General features: G+C 43.6%; 1 protein-coding gene across 1 annotated transcript in view; it reads right to left on the reverse strand.

Moving 5' to 3' along the window:
* The window catches only part of LOC137334602 (pituitary adenylate cyclase-activating polypeptide type I receptor-like), a 231867-nt gene that overhangs the window by 24182 nt on the left and 183278 nt on the right, over positions 1–24407 (reverse strand). The window contains exon 12 of the mRNA XM_067999414.1: positions 12078–12158. Coding sequence (XP_067855515.1) covers positions 12078–12158 — 81 coding nt within the window. The remainder of the gene's footprint in view (positions 1–12077; positions 12159–24407) is intronic.

Below are 24407 nucleotides of genomic sequence, written 5' to 3' on the forward strand. Positions count from 1 at the left end.
ACACCACTTCCCACACTTTTGCCAGTCTGAGTAATTACCTTTAACCCCTGCTCTCTGTTTTTTGTTTTGTAGCCAGCTTGCTATCCATTCTGCCACTTGCCCCCTGACTCCACATACTCTGACCTTAGTCGTGACTCTACTATGCTGTACCGTATCGAAGGCCTTTTGAAAATCCAAATATATTACATCTACTGCATCACCCTTGTCTACCCTTTCTGTTACTACTTCAAAGAATTCAGTAAGGTTGGTCAAGCATGACCTTCCCTTTTGAAATCTGTGCTCACTATTCTTTTTTTATTTTCGGTTTCTAGATATCTTTCTATTATATTCCATTATCATTCCTATCACTAACGTTAAGCTAATTGGTCTATAGTTCCCTTTTTAAATATAGGAATAACATTAGCTGTCCACTAGTCCTGGCACTATTCCCTTTTCTAATGAATTTTTATATGTATGTAACAGTGCCTCTGCTGCTCCTTCCCTAACCTCGTTTAATATTCTCAGATGCAATCAATCCGGACCAGGGGTTTTATCCTCTCTAAGTTTGATTAGTTTGTCAATTATTTCCCCCATTCTATCTTAAATGTCTTCATATCTTTTTTGATCTCTTCTTCCAATGTTATGCCTACCTTGTTAGTCTCCCAGGTAAATACTGAGGCAAAGTAATTATTTAATATTTCTGCCATTTCGCTGTCATTACCTGTGAGTTTATCTTGTGTCTCCCTTAGTGGTTCTATCCCTATCCTGATTTTTCTTTTGTTATTTATGTGTCTGTAGAATATTTTACTATTTCTTTTTATATTCCTTGATAATTTAATTTTGTAGTTTCTCTTTGCCTTCCTAATTATTTTTTTGACTTTTCTCCTAACCTTTTTGTATTCCTTTTTGTCATCCTCTCCTTTGTTGCCTATTTAATTAGTTTATGACTTTTTCTTTAGTTTCAATTTTGCCCTTATTTCTTTATTCATCCATAATGTGTCATTACTGGCTAGTTTGTTCTTGTTTTCTAGTGGGAAATATTTCTCCTGGACTCTATTGATCACAGTTTTAAATGTTGCCCACTGCTGTTCGATTTCTTTGTTTGTCAGTAAATTTTTCCAGTTTATTTTCCCTAATTCCATTCTCATCCCCTTAAAATCAGCTTTTTCCCATTTATTATTTTGGCCTTTGTCTTACTTATGTCCTTCTCAATCTTTATCTTAAACCTTATTAAGTGTCAGCAATGGCTTAGTTGGCAGCACAGAATCTAGGTTGACATTCCAGTGCAGTACTGAGGGAGTGCTGCATTGTTGGAGATGCTGCCTTTTGGATGAGATGTTAAACCGAGGCCCCGTCTGCCCTCTTAGGTGGACGTAAAAGATCCCGTGGCACTATTTCGAAAAAGAGCAGGGGAGTTCTTCCCAGTGCCCTGGCCAATATTTATCCTTCAACCAACATCACTAAAACAGATTATCTGGTCATTATCACATTGCTGTTTGTGGGAGCTTGTTGTGTTCAAATTAGCTGCCACGTTTCCTACATTACAACAGTGACTACACTTCAAAAATACTTCATTAGCTGTAAAGTGCTTTGGGACGTCCTGAGGTCATGAAAAGCGCTATATAAATGCAAGTCCTTCTTTCTTTCTATTATATTGTGATTGCTATTGCCCAGATGTTCCCCTACTCTTACTTCTCTTATCTGTTCTGGTTCATTTCCCTTTACTAGATCCAGCAATGCTTCCTCTCTTGTTGGGCTTTTTCATACTGGGTAAGAAAGGAGTCCTGCGCACATTGTAAAACTTCCATTCCCTGTACCCCTTTACCTATCTCTTCTTGCCAGTTTATTTGGGGGAAGTTAAAATCTGATATGATTATTATTCTATGTCCTTTACTCATTTCACGTATTTGTTAACATATTTCTTCCTCCACCTTCTTTCCACTATAAGGTGGTCTGCAGTATACCCCTATTAGTGTGATCGATCCTTTCTTATCTTTTACTTCAATCCATATGGATGTGTTTCGATCCTTCTGTTAATGATGTCTCTTTTTTCTATTGCCATTATGTAATCTCCAATTAGAACAGCTACGCGCCCCCCCCTCTTCTTTCCCTGTGAGGTGTTACTGTTATAATTGGGGTGTTACTGTTATAAGTGGGGTGTGACTGTTATAAGTGGGGTGTGACTGTTATAAGTGGGGTGTTACTGTTATAAGTGGGGTGTTACTGTTATAAGTGGGGTGTGACTGTTTTAAGTGGGGTGTGACTGTTTTAAGTGGGGTGTGACTGTTTTAAGTGGGGTGTGACTGTTTTAAGTGGGGTGTGACTGTTTTAAGTGAGGGATTGCTATTATAATTGAGATGTTACTATTATAAGTGAGGTGTGACTGTTATATCTTCAACAGAAAATATGATGAAGAAGGAAAGAACTGACATTGATATAGTGCTGATAGCGTATCTCAGAATGGCCATATAGGCTTCACAACAATGAATTATTTTCAAGGGCAATGACTGTTGTTATGTAGATAAACACGGCGATCCTATTCACTTTCACATCCAGCAAACATCGGATTACAACAACTTGCATTTTTCTGGCCCCATTAACGCAGAAAAACATTCCAAGATGCTTCACAGAGACATAATAGGGAATAGGCTTGATTTCCCTTGAATATAGAAGATTAAGAGGTGATCTAATTAAGGTGTTCAAGATGATTATACGGGTTGATAGGGTAGATAGAGAGAAACTATTTCCTCTGGTCGGGGAGTCCAGATCAAATGGGGCATAACCTTAAAATTAGAGCCAGGCCATTCAGGGGTGATGTCAGGAAGCACTTCTTCACACAAAGGGGAGTGGAAATATGGAACTCTCTCCCCATCAAAAAGCTGTTGAGGCTGGGGGTCAATTGAAAATTTCAAAACTGAGATTGATAGATTTTTGTTAGGCAAAACTATTAAGGGTTATGTAAACAAGGCGGGTAAGCGGAGTTAAGATACCAATCAACCATGAACTAATTGAATGGTGAAACAGGCTCAAGGGGCTGAATGGCCTGCTCATGTTCCTATGTAATTAGACAAAAAATTAACTAGCCATTCATCTCCCACTGACTGTGGGATGTTTCTGGCGAAGAATGGCGGCCGCATTTGGTCTTTATAACAGCTGTCCTCATTGAGTGAAGGACTTTGAGACGTTTCAACAAAGTGATAACGAGCTCTACTCTCCATTTCATGTTGTTCAATATCGAAGCTTTCATAGGAATAGAAAGTAAAGCCACACACAGTGATGTGATCCCACATTGTTTTGAATGTTATTCTCGGGCATACCAGTTGAATTATTTCCTTGTATATGGATGTTATGGGGTGAGGCCTGCTCATTGTATGTGTGTCTGTGAAGTCTACCTTTGCCCAATCTCTTTAGTGAAATATCACTTTTTAAATGACACACTGGGTGCAGTGGTCATTGTACTGGACGAGCAACCTAGCAGTTGTGGGTTCAACAAATCTGGTAATTTGTGGGGCTGGGACCAGAAAATGTCCACGGGTGCTGCCGAATTGTTGCACAAACCCAACTGATTGACTAACGTCCTTCAGAAAAGGGAACCTGCCACACTTACACGCGATTCCAGTCCCACCCTATGTGGTTGACTTCTAAAGCAATCTGGCTAACTAGGGACAGGCAATAACCACTGGCTTGGTACCATCACCACATCCCAAACACAAATATTTTTTTTAAATTACGATTTTGGTAGAAATGAACCGAGGAAATCTTCAGGAACACTTTAACGGTGTCACTATACAGAGCCACTGGAAGAAAGTTTGTGGTCTAGTTTATGCTGTCATTTGAAGGCAAACTGACCATCTCATGTGGTCTTAATGAGCAGGTCTGTCTTTGCGGAGCACAAAACAAGGGGAAACATTGGAAAATATAGTACACTGCAGTAGTGAAGTGGCAAAGAAATCTTTTCCGCAGATGTTCATTCAGGATGTCATCAATATAGAAAAAGAGTGTGATCGTAATTTGTTTAATTTAGTGCATTGTACCTGAGGCAGTTCAGAATCAATGTGATAAACAGTCAAAGGTAGACAACGGGCATTCCGAACCTTGAGTTCAGCTTTGGTCGCAATGGAAAAGAAAGGCTTGCATTTCTATAGCGCCTTTCATGACCTCAGGATGTCCCAAAGCGCTTTCATAGTATCATAGCATGGTACAGCAAAGGAGGAGGCCATTCGGCCCATCGTGTCTGTGCCAGCTCTTTGAAAGAGCTATCCAATTATTCCCTCCCCATGCTCTTTCCCCCCAAACCCTGTAAATCTTTCCCCTTCATGTATTTATCCAATTCCCTTTTGATAGTTACTATTCAATCTGCTTCCATCACCCTTTGCAGCCACTGAAGTCGTTTTTGAAATGTAGTCACTGTTGTAATGTAGGAATCGCGGCAGCCAATTTGTGCACAGCAAGATCCCACAAACAGCAATGTGATAATGACCAGATTATCTGTTTTAGGATAAATGTTGGCCAGGACCTTTGCTCTTCTTCGAATAGTGACGTGGGGCAATTTATGTCGACCTGAGAGGGCAGATGGGGCCTTGTTTTAACGTCTCATCTGAAAGACAGCATATCATACAGTGCAGCACTCCCTCAGTGCTGCACAGAAGTGCCAGCCTGGAATATTTGCTCAAGTCTCTGGAGTGGGACTTGAACCCACAACCTTCTGACGAAGGCTGACACCTTGGCTGGTCAAAGGCATCAAGAGTGGAAAATACTCCACCGGTTACCAAATGATTTGAAAGAAGAGGATTAACAAAAAGTACAAAAAGCTAAAAAAGTCAGGAGATGAAAGTGTTAATTTAGTGATCCCGCACTCCCAGAGGGCAGCTGTGCTGAAAGGGAATGGGGGTTGGAGACGGGATTGATCCTGCCTTGAAGTTTAGCTCTCCGCTGGGAGTGCAAGATCAAAGAACGGAATTTGAAAAAGGATTAAAAAGTTAGAAACTTGACGTTTCACCATCCTCTTCAGAATTAACAAAAACTCGTACTGCAAGCTGTTAAATAGCAGCAAAAAAGCATAGTTGCAAAACAGCAATTGCTGCAACAGACTGCAAATTAACAAAGGTGACTACAAAGCTAGAATTCTGCCAATCAAAAGATTGGCCTTTGGAGACCAGAACCAGAGAGAGAAACATGAAGTAAGACATCGTGATTTGGGTTTAATCCATCTGAGTTGGACCTGAAGGGCTGAAGCCGCAGCCAAACTCAAGGCAGGCTCATCTTGGGCCTATATTTTTCGCAAAAGATAACAGCCGTGACTATACAGCACTTCACAGAAATTAACAGATTAAGGAGAATATACCCTCCAGGAGCCATAACCCAAACCAATCCAATCCCTTAATATTCAGAACAGGACAAAGGTGACATGCTCTTTAATGGGTGGAATAAGATTATTTGCAGAATTGTAATGTATTTGCTCAATTTCCAACACCATGCTGGGTAACGCAGGAGGGCCCAATATTGCTCTTTTCAATAAAAACAAAGCTTGCAAATGGCAAGTTTTCCCCAATATTAGCAAAAACGTTAACAAGATTGCACCTAAGTTTGTGAGAATGCAATTTTGTTAGCGGCAACAGAAAACTGTTGGACCTGCAATAACAATAACAACAGCACCACAACTTGCATTTATACTGCGCCTTTAATGTCGTAAATCATCCCAAGGATTCACAGGAGGGTAATCAGGCAAATGCTGACACAGAGCCAAAGAAGGAGACATTAGGACAAGTGACTAAAAGCTTGGTCAAAGAGGTAGATTTTAAGGAGCGTCTTAAAGGAGGAGAGAGAGGTGGAGAGGTTTAGGGAGGGAATTTCGGAGCTTAGGACCCAGGCAGCTGAAGGCACGGCCGCCAATGGCGGAGCGAAGAAAATGGGGGTTCCGCAAAAGGCCAGAATTGGAGGTGCGCGGAGATCTCGGAGGGCTGTAGGGCTGGAGGAGGTTAGAGATAGGGAGGGGCGAGGACATGGAGAGATTTGAAAACAAGGATGAGAATTTTAAATCTGAGGCGTTGCTGGACCGGGAGCCAATGTAGTTCGGCGAGCACAGGGAGTGATGGGTGAGCGGGACTTAGAGCGAGATAGGATACGGGCAGCAGAGTTTTGAACGAGTTCAAGTTTATGGAGGGTGGGAGGTGGGAGGCCAGCCAGGAGAACACTGGAATAGTCGAGTCTAGAGGTACCAATCCTTTATTGCTTCTCAAGCCATGAATGCGTCATTGTTTTCCACCAATCCAACTCGGTTAATATTTGTGTCCGACTGTGGCTCACTCTCGAGTGTTTTCTTTTCTGCGTGAAACCCCATGATATTTCTTTCAATAAACTCACACCCCACTTTGCTGTCTCTGGTCCAGCTGACTTTGAATCCAGCTCAGGAGCCTGCCCCCTACTCCACACCTTCCTACCTTATGGAGCAATCGTTTGTGTGACAGACTTTTAAAGGATTTTGGACTTCTTGATATGGGCTTTTGGTGCCTTGATCTTAAGGAAGACTGAAAGATTAGACTTGGTAAAAGAGCAGAACTTGGTTAAAAAGTATGAACAAAGGAAAGAACACAGAACTGCCAGCTTGGCCAAAATCAGAGTGCGTGATGGGCTAGTATTGCTCCAGGCTGCCTTGAGAAAGACACTGACTGTTCACAATGAGAGATATTCAAGGGTCAAAGTTAAGACAGCTGTGTGCTGAACCATGAGGAAGAGAGAGGAGAAACACCAGCCTGTTCTGCCTAGCAACAAACTTGGAAAGTAGGACGTTTGAACAAGACAAAATAGAAGAGGAACCTCCTTATCTCCCAAGACAATGGGCCCGATTGCTCCATCGTTGAGTTGAGCTCGCTAGAAAGATTGTACGAGAAGCTTTTATTTTGTTTTTGGTAAAAACTGTCCTATCTGAATGTCAAATAAAATTCTTTAGAAAATAATTTTGGCATCTCGCCTGATCCTTGATCTTTCGTATTCTACACAATCAAATGCCTGGCTGAAATCTAAATAGATCACATCCGCAGAACGTTTGCTGTCAACAAGGTCTCTCGCTCCCTCCAAGGTCCCCGGTAGATTTGTTAGGCAGGGCTGCCCTCTAATCAATCCTTGCTGACCAACTTTCAGTCGCCTTAGTGGGTGAACGCGTGGCCTGGTATGGTACGCGGTTACACGGGCTGGGAAGGTTTCATGTTTGATGTTCAGTCTCAGCTGAGTTGGAAGATCCCAGCCAGGCCTGCACTATATCAGAATTGGCCTCAGCATCCCTGGAGGTAAAAAAAAAATCAGCCAGGGGGTCCTATTCTTGATCGCTTCGCAGTGACCTCCCCCTCCCCCTCCAACCATCCCCCCCCAATGGAAACTGCACAAGCGTGAACTTTGTTTGAGGACAGAATTAGACTCGGGTGAATAGACTGTTAATACTCACCCGTCAAAGGGGTTTCAGTTACGTGGAGAGACTGGAGAAGCTGGGATTGTTCTCCTTAGAGCAGAGAAGGTTAAGGGGGAGATTTAATAGAGTTATTCAAAATTATGAGGGGTTTTGATAGAGTTGATAGGGAGAAACTATTTCCACTGGCAGGAGGGTCGGTAACCAAAGGACACAGATTTAAAATAACTGGCAAAAAAGCCAGGGGGGAGACGAGGAGAATTTTTTTTACGCAGCGAGTTGTAATGATCTGGAATGCACTGCCTGAAAGGGCGGTGGAAGCAGATTCAATAGTAACTTTCAAAAGGGAATTGGAGAAAGAGCAGGGGGGAGTGGGACTACTTGGATAGCTCTTTCAGAGAGCTGGCACAGGCACGCTGGGCCGAATGGCCGCCTTCTGTGCTGTATCATTCTATGATTCTACAAAAGTTCACACAGGATGAAGATAATTAACCAGCAGGTTGGACAATGAGAATCCTGATAGAGTAAGAGAGAAACTAAACCTAATCCTAGAAAGGGCCACCACTCTTTGATATGCCAAATACAGCAAAAAAAAATCAAACACCAGAGAATAACTTCCAACGGGGGGCCCTTGCCCGTGAGTGATTCTCACAAGAGAAACTTCCTGATCCCCGTTTAAAGGAAAGGAAATCAGCTTTGGCTGCTGCACAGCACTGCAGAGGTAAGAGAGCAAATTTCAGTCTGGTGAGTTGGAACATGCTGAGCACTGAAGGCCTAACTCTGAGGTCTTCATGACGAAAACCTAGCAGCATTCTGGTTGATTGTTGAGAGACCAACTTTTTCTCGCCAGGAAATCCAATGTAAATAACAGTTGCAAAGGAGTAAAGTGGAGAAGGCAGGTGGAAGAGTCCACCCCAGGGTATTAAACAAAACAGGTAAGGGAATTCCAGATGGATTAGTCATAAATTTTCCAAAGCTCTCTTGATTCTGGAATTGTGCCTTTTGGATTGGAAAATTGCAAATGTCACTCCATTATTTAAGAAGGAAGGGAGGGAGGGAGGAATCAGGGAACTACAGACCTGTCAGTTTAAACATCAATTGTGGGGGAAGTTACTGGAACAAGAACATAAGAACATAAGAAATAGGAGCAGGAGTAGGCCACACGGCCCCTCGAGCCTGCTCCGCCATTCAATCCGATCATGGCTGATCTTCAACCTCAACTCCACTTTACCGCTCGATCCCCATATCCCTTAATTTCCCTAGAGTCCGAAAATCTATCCATCCCAGCCTTGAATATATTCAATGACTGAACATCCATAGCCCTCTGGGGTAGAGAATTCCAAAGATTCACAACCCTTTGCATGAAAAATTCCTCCTCATCTCAGTCTTGAATGGCCGACCCCTTATCCTGCGACTATGCCCCTGATAGATGAATCTATCATCAGGGACAGAGTGATTTGGATAAATATCAGCTGATCAAAGAGAGTCAGCATGGATTTGTGATGGGTAAGTCATGTCTGACCAATCTAGATGGACTTTTTTTTAAGGCGGTCACTAACATGGTGGATAAAGGAGGGTCTCTTTGGATGTTGTCTATATGGACTTCCGGAAGGTATCTGATAAGGTTCCACACAAGAGATTATTAGCAAAAATGAGAGCCACAAGGAATTGGAGGTATCCTTGTGACATGGTTTGGTAATTGGTTGGGAGGTAGGAGACAGAGAGTAGAGATAAAGGATTCGTTCTCTGATTGGTGGGATATGACAATTGGTGTTCCCCAGGGATCTGCACTGGGGCCTCAGGTTTTCACTATACATTAATGACTTGGATGAAGGACTAGAGAGTTGTATATGCAAGGTTACAGATGACACTAAGTTAGGAGGCACAGTAAGTTGTGTGGATGGGAGGAGGAAATTACAAAGGGACAAAGAGAGACTAAGTGAGTGTGCAAAACTCTGGCAGATGGAATTCAATGTGGAGAAGTGTGAGGTCATCCACTTTGGATATGAGAAAGACAAATCAGAATATTTTCTTAATGGTGAGAGACTAGGAGCTGGGGAGGAGCAAAGGGATTTGGGTGTCCATATACACAAATCACTAAGAGCTAGTGCACAGGTACAAAAAGTAATCAAAGAGGCTAATTGGAATGTTGTCCTTTATCTCAAGGGGGTTGGAATTCAAAATTGAGGAAGTGATACTTCAACTGTATAGAGCTTTGGTCAGATTCCATCTGGAGGACTGCATTCAGTTCTGGGCACCGAACCTCAGGAGTGATATATTGACCTCGGATGGGGTGCAGCGCAGATTCAGCAGAATGACACAGGGGGTTAAAGGACTAAATTATGAGGACCGGTTGCATAAACATGGCTTGTATTCCCTTGAGTATAGAGGTTTGAGGGCTGATCTAATCAAAGCGTTTACAATGATAAAGGGATTTGATAGAGCAAATACAGAGAAAGTATTTCCCCTGGTGTGGGGGAATCCAGAACAAGGGGACATAATCTTAAAATTAGAGCTAGGTCATTTTAGAGTGAAACCAGGAAACAATTTTTCACACAAAGGGTTGCGGAAATCAGGAACTCTCTCCCCCAAAAGGCAGTGGATGCTGGGACAACTGGAATTTTCAAGACTGAGATCGATAGATTTTTGTTAGGGAAGGGTATCAAGGGATATGGAACCAAGGTGGGTAAATGGAGTTGAGGTACAGATCAGTCATGATCTGGTTGAATGGTGCGAGGGGCTGAAAGGCCTAGTTCCTATTTGTTACCATGGGAATAAAGAGAGTGGGTTTCCACTGTACTGTGCAGATATTTTCTGACAGGGCGTACCTAATGGACGCAGTCTTAAACAGGCATGACTTCACTCACAATTGGACAGTTTTGGTAGAGTTCACACTCAGAGCTTGGAATGTGTTGAGGAACAAACATTATTTGGTATCGGTTAGTGGGTACAAAGACTTGAAACTTGATTCTTAATTCAAGGGTATGTAATAGAGTTTTAGGGGTAAAAGTGGGTATGCGTTGCACCTGTTTTTGGGCATAAAATGGGAGCAACGATGGCATATGGGATGGTCCACACCAAATCTGCCCGTGCATTCAGGACTCTGCTAAATTCATCCCGGGTGGCCGCCTAAAACAGGCCACATGGATATGTTAATGAGGGGGGCTTAACACCTATTTAACAACAACAATTTGCTTTTATAAAGGCCCCTCCGGGAAATTGTTTCTCCGATGAGCGGAGCAGGAGACGGGCCTGCTCCACTCAGGATTCTTCAGCAGGCGACGCAGCCTAAGCAGCGGCCGCCTCCCCCAATTCCACAGTAACCCAATCGTTGCCCCTCCCGGGGCTTACCTTCGGGCTGCTGTCGCCGAGCTGCCTATGGAGGCGTGACAGGCTGCTCACCTAATTAATATTAACAAGGCCCCAGGCCTGAAACCGGGCCCGGACAAATGTCGACCACTAAGAGTTGAAGTTAAGTGTCTGAATGAGTTGTGTTTGGACATTCCTGATAAAAAGTGAGACAAAGTCTTATATTCCAGTTCTCGCATTGCATTCAATGGGATTGGGCTGTTTCAATGAGTCAACCAAACCAAACCTTCACATTAAAACAAGGTTGGGCATTGCTGATAGCTGAACGTGGCTCAGCGGGTAGCACTCCTGCCTTTGAGTGAGAGAGGTTTGTGGGTTCAAGCTCCACTCTTAAAGGATTGAGGACAAAATCTAGGCTGACATGTTACATGCTGAGATGTTACACCAAAGCCTCATCTGCCCTTGAAGATGGATGTAAAAGATCCCATAGTCTTACTCAAAGAAAAGGAGTCTCCCCGGTATCCTAGGCCAACATTTATCCTTCAACCAACATCACTAGAACAGATTATCTGGTTATATAACTCATTGTTGTTTGTGGGACCTTGCTGTGCGCGAACCTGTTGCGTTTCCTACATTACCAACAGTGACTACACTTCAAAAGTGCTTCATTGGCTGTGAAGCAGTTTGGGATGTCCTGAGGTTATGAAAGGCACTGTGTAAGTGCGAGTTCTTTCTTTTCTCTTCACGACAATGTAGCAGTTTGCACGACACTCCTTGTAGACCAACATTTTAAATCCAAATACAGGCAACCACTCAATCAGATTATGATGCAAAACCATTTCATCCAAACACCATTAATCCAAACTCAACAGTGATCCAAAGCAGCTGGACATATAATTGCTTGATCATACCGCATTCAGGCGCCATGATGAACTAATATCGTTTAGACAGTACAATAGTGGAATCAGTAGTGATCTCAATCTTATCTAAAGAGGGTATTTCCCCTCTGTCAGAATAAATGGCGCCCCACAGTAAGTGACCTTTTACATAATGCCCCACAATTCTAACCACGGTAGAGATCTCTTTGGAATGACTCTATTGGCCGCCAACTGTTGCCTCCCTCAGAATAAAGGGCATCCCGTAGTAAGTGATCCTTTCAGATAATGCCCTACAATTAAAGGTCGAGATCTCTTTGAAAGGGCCTCTATTGGCCATCAACTGTTGCCTCCATCTTGTTTTTAATTGCCCTACCGGACACAGTGACAGAAGGTTGAGTATTAATTTCTTCCAGTAACACAGAGGTAAAAGTAGCAAGTATTCCACCATGCATGCTTTCACAACAGACATCATTTCAGGGGTGAGGGGGGATGGTTTCACTTTCACTTACAGGGTAATGGTGTATAGTTCTGACATCTTGCAAACATGCTGGTTAACTCTCTGAGGTTTACAGTAGCATTTCTGCACACAGCTGTCAAATATGACAAAGTTTTTATTCAGTTTATTTACAGAAGATAGAATCAGCCGCCAAAATAAAAAAATGAAGAAAAGAAATCACGATGAATGGAAACGACGAGCGGGAAAAGAGAGAGAAAAAAAAAATCTGTGTCGTGCGTTTCCCGACAGGCAAATACAGCGACAGCAAACGAGAGTCAGAAATACAATATTGGTGTTTGTCGTACAATTGTTTTACACACACTTAAATCTCAATGTTTAACCCGTGTATTAGATGGAGGCACATAGCGTCTTACATTAGAACAGAAGCACGTCAGAATTTTAAGAAAAAGGGAAAGGTAAACAAACCCATCCTTTTCGTTAGATCAGTTCCACCTACTCACCATGCCCCTCGATCCCTTCTCTCCCTTGACCTCATGAATACTATCGTGGCCCGGCCCCTACCATGCCGTTCCCTTGCTAACTCCTCCACTGCCCTTTGCATGGCTCAGACTTCACTTACGGCTCCTAACCTTCAACTTGTGTCCTCTGGTACCTGGACCTCTTCCCCACAGTCAAACTTTAAATATGGCAGCTACTGAGGCAGCGCTGCGCTGTCGGAGGTGCAAGTCTTTCGGACGAGACGTTAAACCGATCTGCCCCCTTAGGTGTACATAAAAGACCCCATGGCACTATTTCGAAGAAGAGCAGGTAAGCTCTGCCCGGTGTCCTAGCCAATATTTATGCCTCAACCAACAGCACTAAAGCAGGTGACCTGGTCGTTATCTCATTGCTGTTTGTGGGATCTTGCTGTGCGCAAATTGGCTGCCACGTTTCCCTACATCACAGCAGTGACTACACTTCCAAAATACTTCATTGACTGTAAAGCACTTTGGGAAGTCCTGAGGACGTGAAAGGCGCTGTATAAATGCAAGTCGTTCTCTCTTTCTTTCGGCTCAAGCAGAAAAGGCCATAAACAGGCAAATAGAAACCTTGGTTTTGTATTTGGAGGCATAGAGTACTAAAGTAATGAGGTAATGTTTACAAGACCTTAGATTGCAATTGGAGTAGGAACAGGAAAAGGCCATTTCGCCCCTCGAGCCTGTTCCACCATTCAATGAGATCATGGCTGATCTGTGACCTAACTCCATATACCCGCCTTAGCCCCATATCCCTTAATACCTTTGGGTAACAAAAATCTATCAATCTCAGATTTAAAAGTAACTATTGAGCTGGCATCAACTGCTGTTTGTGGAAGAGAGTTCCAAACTTCTACCACCCTTTGTGTGTACAAGTGTTTCCTAACTTCATTCCTGTAAGTCCTGGTTCTAATTTTTAGGCTATATCCCATCGACTCCTCGACCTGCGGAAATATCTACCCCATCAGTTCCACTTAATATCTTGATATCTTCAATCAAATCATCCCTTAATCTTCTAAATTCCAAGGAATACAACCCCAGTTTGTGTAATCTCTCCTCGTAATTTAACCCTTGGAGTCCAGGTATCATTCTAGTAAACCTAGGCTGCACTCCCTCCAAGGCCAATATATCCTTCCTAAGGTGCGGTGCCCAGAACTGAACACAGTACTCCAGGTGTGGTCTAACCAGGGCTTTGTATAGCTGTAGCATAACTTCTACCCCTTGTATTCTAGTCCTCTAGATATAAAGACCAGCATTCCATTAACCTTTTTGATTATTTTCTGTACCAGTCCATGACATTTTAATGATCTATGTACATGGGCCCCTAAGTCTCTTTGGACGTCCACTGTTTTGCGCTTTTCACCGTTTAGAATCTATCCTTTTTAGGTCCAAAGTGGATGATCTCACACTTGCCCACAGTGAAATCCATTTGCCATAGTTTTACCCATTCACTTAATCTATTAATATCTCTCTGTAATTTTATGCTTCCATCTACACTGCTTACAATGCTGCCTACCTTTGTGTCATCGGCAAACTTGGATATGTGGCTCTCTATCCCATCATCTAAGTAGTTAATAAATACAATGATTAATTGAGGCCCCAACACAGATCCCTGTGGGACACCACTAATCACATCCTGTCAATTTGAGTACCTGCCCATTATCCCTACTATCTGTCTCCTGCCGCTCAGCCAATTTCCTAACCAGGTGAATAATTTGTTCTCAATTCCATGAGCTTCAACTTTAGCTAACAGTCTCTTATGTCGGACTTTATCGAATGCTTTCTGGAAGTCCATATAAACAACACCCTGTCCGCTGCTTCAGTCACCTCTTCAATGAATTCAATAAGGTTCGTCAGGTATGACCTCCCCATTACAAATCCATGCTGGCTCTCTCTGATCAGCTGAAATTTTTTAAGGTGTTCAGTCACTCTATTTTTTATTATAGACTCTAGTAATTTCCCCACAACAGATGTTAGACTAACTGGTCTATAATTCCCTGGTTTCCCTCTCTCACCTTTCTTAAATAGCGGAGTGACATGTGCAATTTTCCAATCTAAAGGAACGGTTCGTGAATCGAGAGATCATTAGAAGATTATAATTAGGGCATCCGCAATATTCTCACCTACTCCCTTTAAAACCCTGGGATGGAAACCATCTGGTCCTGGGGATTTGTCACTCTTTAGTGCCATTATTTTCTTCATTACTGTTAATTTTCTTGTGTTAATTATGGAGAGCCCCCATCCCTGATTCAAAATTAGTTTCCTTGGGGTGTCCTGCATGCTGTCCTCTTCCTCTACTGTAAATACTGACGCAAAGTAATTATCTAACATGTCCACCATTTCCTTATTTCCATTTACAATCTCACCATTCTCTGTTTTTAAGGGGCCCACATTGCTCTTTTACCTAAAATAATTGTAAAAGTTTTTTGTGTTGATTTTGATATCCCTTGCAAGTTTCTTTTCATACTCCCGTTTTGTAGCTCTTACTGTCTGATTTTTTTTTGGCAAATGGAGCTCTTGCCCCTTAGGGGTATAAACTGGTTCTGTATCATGTTAAATTCTTTTTTGAACATCTCCCACTGACCTTGTGCCATTTTACCCATTAACAGATTTGCCCAGTCTACCGTGGACAGTCTCTGTCGCATCCCATTGAAGTCAGCCTTACCTAAAATTAGAATCTTAGTAGCTGATACGGGTTTCTCCTTTTCAAACACAATGTTGAACTCGATCATATTATGATCACTATTAGGTAAATATTTACGTACCGTTAGTCGATTAATTAGAGCAATTCCTGGTGGAACAGGCTTGAGGGGATGAATTGCCGATTCCTGTTCCTATGTTCCTATGAGTATTCATAAGAACATGTAAAAGCATTGGAAAAGGTGCAGCACGGACTCACTAGGATATTGCCAGGGATAAGAACATAAGGAATAGGAACAGGAGTAGGACATTCGGCCCCTCGAGCCTGCTCCGCCATTCAATCAGGCCATGGCTGACCTTTGGCCTCAACTCCACTTTCCTGCCCGATCCCCATATCCCTTGATTCCCCTAGAGTCCAAAAATCTATCTATCTCAGCCTCGAATATACTCAATGACTCAGCATCCACAGCCCTCTGGGGTAGAGAGTTCCAAAGATTCACAACCCTCTGAGTGAAGAAATTTCTCATCATCTCAGTCTTAAATGGTCGACCCCTTATCCTGAAACTATGCTCCTTAGTCCTAGACTCTCCAGCCAGGGGGAGCAGCCTCTCAGCATCTGCCCTGTCAAGCCCCCTAAGAATCTTATATGTTTCAATGAGATCATCTCTCATTCTTCTAAACTCCAGAGTGTATAGGCCCATTCTACTCAATCTCTCCTCATAGGAAAAGCCTCTCATCCCAGGAATCAATCTAGTGAATCTTCGTTGCAGCCCGTCTAAGGCAAGTATATCCTTCCTTAGATAAGGATTCCAAAACTGTACACAGTACTCCAGGTGAGGTCTCACCAAAGCCCTGTACAATTGCAGCAAGGCTTCCTTACTCTTGTACTCCAACCCCCTTGCAATAAAGGCCAACATACCATTTGCTTTCCTAATTGGTTGCTGTACCTGAATGCTAACTTTCTGTGTTTCTTGTACGAGGACAACTAGATCTCTCTGAACATTCAACAGTTTCTCACCATTCAAAAATAATTCTGCTTTTCTATTCTTCCTACGAGGGGTTACTGTTATGAATACAGGCGTGAGAAGTTCGGGCTTTTTCATGGGAGCCGAGAAGATTAAGACCTGATCGTCTGCACGGTATGAAGAGTTATTATGAGGTAAATAGTGATCGACTATTTCCATTGGCAGGTGAGAAGTCAACGAGTGGGCACAAATTTATTGTACTCAGAATCGAAGGTGGGGGAGGGTAGAAAGAGTGTAATCACACAGAGGGCGGTTAGAATGTGGAATTATCTGCCACAAACTGTTACTGAGACAGAATCCATTAATTCTTTCAATTAGATATCTCCTTCAAAATGAGCAATATTAAAGGGAGCCAGCAAGAGTGTGGGATTAGACCAGGTGATTCATGTGGAGAAAAATATAGGTACAGACCTGTCGGGCCGAATGGCCTGTTTCTGACTGGTAACATTCTCCGATTCTATAATTTACCTCAATCAGCTTTGTCAATCCCTTCCATATTCTTGAAAACAATCAGTTCAGTCACCTCAAAGTCTCCTTTCCACATAAACCAAGCCCAACTTTCTTAATCTCTCCACGTAACTTAAATTTCAATGCACAATTTATTCACCATATACCATCTCAAGATCAATAATATCCTTACATGATTAAGTGACCAGAACTGCACACACAATAGCATTTGAGGTTGGGTTTAAATAGTGTTTTATACAATAGTATTTTGGGTTTTAGCAATACGAGCCCAGAGTACAAGAGCAAAGAGGTGATGATAAATTTGTACAAGGCAATGGGAATCAGGGGGAAAACTCTCCAGTGACTGGAGTCGTACCTAGCACAAAGGAAGATGGTAGTGGTTGTTGGAGGCCAATCATTTCAGCCCCAGAACATTGCTGCAGGAGTTCCTCAGGGCAGTGTCCTAGGCCCAACCATCTTCAGCTGCTTCATCAATGAACTTCTCTCCATCATAAGGTCAGAAGTGGAAACATTCGCTGATGGTTGCACAGTGTTCAGTTCCATCAACAACCCCTCAGATAATGAAGCAGTTCGTGCCTGCATGCAGCAAGACCTGGACAACATCCAGGCTTGGGCTCATAAGTGGCAAGTAACCTTCGCGCCAGAGGCAATGACCATCTCCAACAAGAGAGATTCTGACCACCTACCCTTGACATTCAACAGCATTACCATCGCCAAATCCCCCACCATCAACATCCTGGGGGTCACCATTGACCAAAAACTTAACAGGACCAGCAACATGAATACTTTAGCTACAAGAGCAGGTCAGAGGCTGGGTATTCTGCCGCGAGTGACTCATCTCCTGACTCCCCAAAGCCTTTCCACCATCTACAAGGCACAAGTCAGGAGTGTGATGGAATACTCTCCACTTGTCTGGATGACTGCAACTCCAACAACACTCAAGAAGCTCAACACCATCCAGGACAAAGCAGCCTGCTTGATTGGAACCCCATCCACCACCCTAAACATTCACTCCCTTCACCACCGGCGCACAGTGGCTGCAGTGTGTACCATCCACAGGATGCACTGCAACAACTCTCCAAGGCTTCTTCGACAGCACCTCCCAAACCCGCGACCTCTACCACCTAGAAGGACAAGGGCAGCAGGCACATGGGAACACCACCACCTGCACGTCCCACTCCATGTCACACACCATCCCGACTTGGAAATATATCGCCATTCCTTCATCGTTGCTGGGTCAAAATCCTGGGACTCCTGACTTAATGTGGGAGAACCTTCACCACACGGACTGCAGCAGTTCAAGAAGGCAGCTCACTACCACCTTCTCAAGGGCAATTAGGGATGGGCAATAAATGCTGGCCTTGCCAGCAACGCCCACATCCCATGAATGAATAAAAAAGAGACCACAGTTACAATACTGCCTGCATTTTTGGACACCCCATTCATTATATCCTAGTAGGTACAGCACAGGAGGAGGCCATTCAGCCCATTGTGCCTGTGCCAGCTCTTTGAAAGAGCTATCCAATAAGTCCCATTCCCCATTGTCCTGTCATTTTTTTTCCCTTCAAGTATTTATCCAATTCTCTTTTGAAAGTTATTATTGAATCTGCTTCCACCACCCTTTCAGGCAGTGCATTCCAGATCATAACTACTCACTGCATAAAAAAATGTTTCCTCATGTTGCCTCTGGCTCTTTTGCTGATCACCTTAAATCTGCGTCCACTGGAAACAGTTTCTCCTTATTTACTCTATCATTGATGATTTTGAACACCTCTATCAAATCTCCCCTTAATCTTCTCTCTTCTAAGCAGAACATCCCCAGCTTCTCCAATCTCTACACATAACTGAAGTCCCTCATCACTGATAACATTCTAGTAAATCTCCTCTGCACCCTCTCTAAGGCCTTGACATCCTTCCTAAAGTGTGGTGCCCAGAATTGAAAACAATACTCCAACTGAGGCCTAACCAATGTTTTATAAAGGTTTAGCATGACTTCCTTGCTTTTGTACTCTATGCATCTATTAATAAAGCCCAGGATTCCATATGCTTTTTGAACAGCGTCTCAACTCATCCTGCCACCTTCAAAGATTTGTGTACATACACCCCCAGGTCTCTCTGTTCCTGCACCCCCTTTAAAATTGTACAATTTAGTTTATATTGCCTCTCCTCATTCTTCCTACCAAAATGTATCACTTCACACTTCTCTGCATTAAATTTCATCTGCCATGTGTCTGCCCATTTCACCAGTCTGTCTGTCCTCCTGAAGTCTGTTACTATCCTCCACATTGTTTACTACATTTCCAAGTTTTGTGCCATCTGCAAACTTTGAAATTATACCCTCTATACCCAAGTCCAAGTCATTAATATATATCAAAAGGAGCAGTGGTCCTAATACTGACCCCTGGGGCACACCACTGTATACTTCCCTCCAGTCTGAAAAACAACCGTTCACCACTACTCTCTGCTTTCTGTCCCTTAGTCAATTTTATATCCACACTGTCACTGTTCCTTTAATCCCATGGGCTTTAATGTTGCTAACAAGTCTATTATATGGCACTTTATCAAATGCCTTTTGAAATTCCATATACACAACATCAACTGCACTACCCTCATCAACCCTCTCCGTTACTTCATCAAAGAACTCAATCAAGTTAGTCAAATACAATTTCCCTTTAACAAATCCGTGCTGACTTTGATTTATTAGCCCATACTTTTCCAAATACCAATTATTTTTGTCCCGGATTATTGTCTCTAAAAGTTTCCCCACCACCGACGTTAGGCTGACTGGCCTGTAATTACCGGGTTTATCCGGGTTTATTTAGAGTTATGTAATTGCTCTGGAGAGAGTGCAGAGAAGATTTACAAGAATGTTGCCAGGGCTTGAAAATTGCAGCTACGAGGAGAGATTGGATAGGCTGGGGTTGTTTTCCTTGGAGCAGAGAAGGCTGAGGGGAGACTTGATTGAGGTGTACAAAATTATGAGGGGCCTAGATAGAGTAGACAGGAAGTACCTGTTTCCCCTAGTGGAGAGTTCAAGAACTAGAGAACATCGATTTAAGCTGATTGGCGGAAAGATTAGAGGGGACATGAGGAAAAACTTTTTTACCCAGAGGGTGGTGGGTGTATGGAATTCGCTGCCCGAATTGGTGGTAGAGGCAGGGACCCTCAACTCTTTTAAAAAGTACCTGGACCTGCACCTAAAGTGCTGGAAGCTGCAGGGCTACGGACCAGGTGCTGGAAGGTGGGATTAGAATGGGCACCTGGTTGTTCTTCGAGCGGCGCGGACACGATGGGCCGAATGGCCCCCTTCTGTGCTGTATCTTTTCGATGGTTCTATCCCTCACTCCTTTTTTGAACAGGGGTGTAACATTTGCAATCTTCCAGTCCTCCGTCCCCGTATCTAAGGAGGATTGGAAGATTGTGGCCAGAGCCTCTGCAATTTCCACCCTTACTTCCCTCAGTAACCTAGGATGTATCCCATCCGGACCGGGTGACTTTTCCACTTTGAGTACTGCCAATCTTTTAAGTACCTCCTCTTTATCTATTTTTATTCGATCCAATATCGCTACTATCTCCTCCTTTATTACTACAATGGCAGCATCCTCTTCTCTATTGAAGACAGATGCAAAGTATTCATTTAGTATCTCAGCCTTGCCCTCTGCCTCCACAAGAAGATCTTTTTTGTCCCTAATCGGTTCCACCCTTCCTTTGACGACCCTTTTACTATTTATATGTTTATAAAAGACTTTTGGGTTCCGTTTTATGTTCGCTGCTAATCTATTCTCATACTCTCTCTTTGCCCCTCTTATTCCCTTTTTGTAGATCTCCTCTGTACTTTCTGTATTCAGCCTGGTTCTTTAATGTATTATAAACCTTACATTCGTCATAAGTTTCGTTTTTCTGTTTCATTTTAATCTCTATATCTTTGGATGCCCTTCCTTTCCCCCTCGTAGGGATGTGTCTATTCTGTACTAAACCAACTCCTCCTTGAAGGCCTCCCATTGTTCAGTTACTGTTTTGCCTGACAAGTTTTGATTCCAATCCACCTGGGCAAGATCCCTTTTTAACTCACTGAAATTTGCCCTCCTCAAGTTAAGTATTTTCACATTTGATTGTTCCTTGTCCTTTTCCATAACGATTGTGAACCAATGATATTATGATCACTGTTCCCCAAATGCTCCCCCACTGAAACATGCTCCACCTGCCCCATTTCATTCCTCAGAACTAGATCCAGCACTGTTTCCTTCCTGGTTGGGCTGAAAACACATTGTTCCAGAAAGTTCTCTTGTACACACTTCAGGAATTCCTCCCCCTCTTTGCCCTTTACACTGTTACTGCCCCAATCTATATTGGGGTAATTAAAGTCCACCATTATCATTACTCTACAGTTCTTGCATCTTTCTGTAATTTGCCTGCAAATTTGCTCCTCTAGCACCTTCCCACTACCTGGTGCCCGATAGAAAGAATTATAGAAAGAATATTAAATCCATAGAGAGTGTAGATTTAGCAGCAAGATGCAGGGCTATGGGGAGAGAGCAGGGCAGAGCATTAGTTTTGGATTGCTCTACCAAAGAGCTGGTACAGACAAGATGGGCCGAATGGCATCCTTCTGTGTTGTAAACTTCGATGGTTCTCTTGTATTCGCTCTCTGATGAACCTATCAGAAGACTATTCCAAAACACTGCCTCTTCAGGGATAGAGATTAGGACAAAATTCAATGCTGCATTGAGTATAGCACTGGGGAAAATGTACTAAAATTAATATAAAATGCACCTGCTGCTCAACCAGGTAGTGCGTGGCCTTGGTAATAGTTAGTGTCAGCCGTAGCTTAGTGGCACCAGTCTCGTCTCTGAGTCGTGGGTTCAAGCTCCAATCCAGAGACTTGAGCACAAAATCTATGCTGAGTATTCCAGTGCAGTACTGAGGGAGTGCTGCACTGCCGGAGGTACCGTCTTTTGGAGGAGATGTTAAAGCGAGGCCTCATCTGCCCTCTGAGGTGGACGTAAAAGATCCCACGGCATTATTTCGAAAAAGAGCAGGGGAGATCCCTCCCAGTGTCCTGGCCAATGTTTATCCAGCAAATAACACCTAAAACAGATGGTCTGGTCATTTATTTAACTGCTTGCTGTGCGCAAATTGGCTTCTGCATTTCCCACAACAGCGACTGGACTTCAATAGTACTTCATTGACTGTAAAGCGGTTTGGGACATCCTGAGGTCGTGAAAGGTGCTATATAAATGCAAGTTCTTGCTTTCTTTCTTTTCTTCCAACTCATGCAAAGTACGAAAAGGTCCAATGCTCCCCAGTTTCATCCCTGGATTGCCAACAAACAGGGGTCGATCCCCGATTCCATATTAACAATAAACGTGTGCCTTTTGGCCCCATGTTCAATTCTCAACCCGGTTTCCTTTCAAGTCCGCAGACAGACAGATATAGGGGCAGAAATATCATTAGGTCCAGACGCACACATATAAAACATAAACAAAACCCAACACGTGGGATAGGCTGGCTGACGGAACAGAAAATAAGGACTTGCTGAAGTAAATTTCCACACGTATTCAATGACCCTCATGAGCATGGACCGTACAGACTGACAAGGCGGAGAGTTGCAAGGCTGCAAGTCATGAGAAGCAAATTGCTCCAGGCCGGAGAGTCTTTTGGTGACTGGAATTTCCAAGATGTCAGAACAATTCACCATTAAAAGAACTCGATGGTTTACAAACATATGAAATTGAGGCGGAAGAAAAGACCAGCTGGTCCATCAAGCCTGGCCCCAGGGACAATGATGGCCGGATCATTGTGATCAGACACCTCCTCCCCCCACCCACCTCTCCCCAACCCCCACCTCTCCACCACCACCCCGCCCAAACCCCCGGCAGCCATGTAATCTCCTGGGAGAGGCAAAAATAAAAAGAGAAAAAAAACCCAGGGTCAATAGGGGAAGAAACCCTCTGGAAAAGTCTTCCCTGACCCCCTCAGGCGATCGAAACCAGTCCAAGAGTTCACCTGACAAAGTTGAGAGTTTGACACAGCTCGGCTTTACGAAGCTCCATTTACGCAATGAATTACAGGAAGCCCAGTGAAAGACAAGCTCATATTTTCTGTGTTAATATTCTGGGGGTGGGTGGGTGGGGTGGGGGTGAGCGTGCCATTAGCGCAAAAATGCTTTCAGGAACAGCATGTACGGGCTATGCAGAGGCTGGGGATCAATTGAAAATTTCAAAACTGAGATTGATTGATTTGTGTTAGGCAGGGGTATTAAGGGAACCATGGCAGGTAGATGGAGTTAAGATACAGATCAGCGGTGATCTAATTGAATTGTTGGAACAGGCTCGAGGGGCTGAATGGCCTCCTCCTGTTCCTATGCTCCAACTGCTGCTGTAGCTCTTCACATACTCCATTTCAAAACCCCTCAAAGATCTTATCTAACACACATTATGGGATGTCGGATCCTGGCTCTCACCGATCTTTCTAAATTGTTTTTTTTTTCGCATTTCTCTTTTCTCCTGGAGTTAATGTCAGTTCTGCAGGCACTGGCACCCTCTACTCCCTCGACCAAGTGACCAGTCTTCATGCACGAGCCTGGACAGTGAGCGTTGGCAGGCAATTGAACCGTGGGGGTTATCACGGCCTAACCCGATCCTGCCTTCAGTGGATAGCAGTCAGGGGCAGGAACCCTGATTGGTTTACATCGGATAGGTGGATGAAGGAAAAGGGATCAGGGCAGATAAATGCGATTAGGGTTATTTGCTTGTGTAAATGACGACACGGACTGGTTGGGCCGAATGGCCTGTTACGGCGTTGTAACTTCTACATAATCCCCTTTCCTAGACACACAGGTGCTGCAGCTAATTGTAGAACCTGTGCTGCTTCCGGACTGAGATCAGAAAACTCAGCACAGGCTGAGAAAATCTAGGGAAGGTCCACATCAGTCAGCATCACAACAAATAGTGCCTTTCACGACCTCAGGACGTCCCAAAGCACTTTACAACCAATAAAGTACTTTTGAAGTGTGGTCACTGTTGTAATGTAAGAAATGCAGCAGCCAATTTGCACACAGCAAGGTCCCACAAACAGCAATGTGATAATGACCAGATATTCTGTTTTTCAGTGATGTTGGTTGAGGGATAAATATTGGCCAGGACATCGGGGAGAACTCCCCTGCCCTTCTTCGAATAGTGCCATGGGATCTTTTAGGTCCACCTGAGAGAACAGACGAGGCCTCGGTTTAATGTCTCATCTGAAAGACGGCACTTCCGACAGTGCAGCACTCCCTCAGTACTGCACTGGTTGCGTCAGTCTGGATTTTGTGCTCAAGTCTCTGGAGTGGGACTTGAACTCACAACCTTCTGACTCAAAGGCAAGAGTGCTACCCATGAACAACAGGGAGATACCAACTGGTACTGTGATAGCCTTGCACTGTCGGAGGTGCCATCTTTCGGATAAGACGTTAAGTTGAGGCCCCGTCTGCCCTCTCAGGTAGGTGTAAAAGATCCCATGGCACTATTTCAAGAAAAGCAGGGGAATTCTCCCTAGTTTCCTGCCCAACATTTGACTCTCAACCAACACCACCAAAAACAGATTATCTGGCCACTTATGTAATTGCTGCTTGTGGGATCTTGCTGTGCGCAATTTGGCTGCCGCGTTTCCTACATTACAACCGTGACTATACTTCAAAAGGGAATTCTGTGGCTGTGAAACGCTTTGGGACGTCCTGAGGATGTGAAAGGTGCT

The sequence above is a fragment of the Heptranchias perlo genome, chromosome 2, assembly GCF_035084215.1.
Source record: "Heptranchias perlo isolate sHepPer1 chromosome 2, sHepPer1.hap1, whole genome shotgun sequence".
Lineage (NCBI taxonomy): Eukaryota > Metazoa > Chordata > Chondrichthyes > Hexanchiformes > Hexanchidae > Heptranchias > Heptranchias perlo.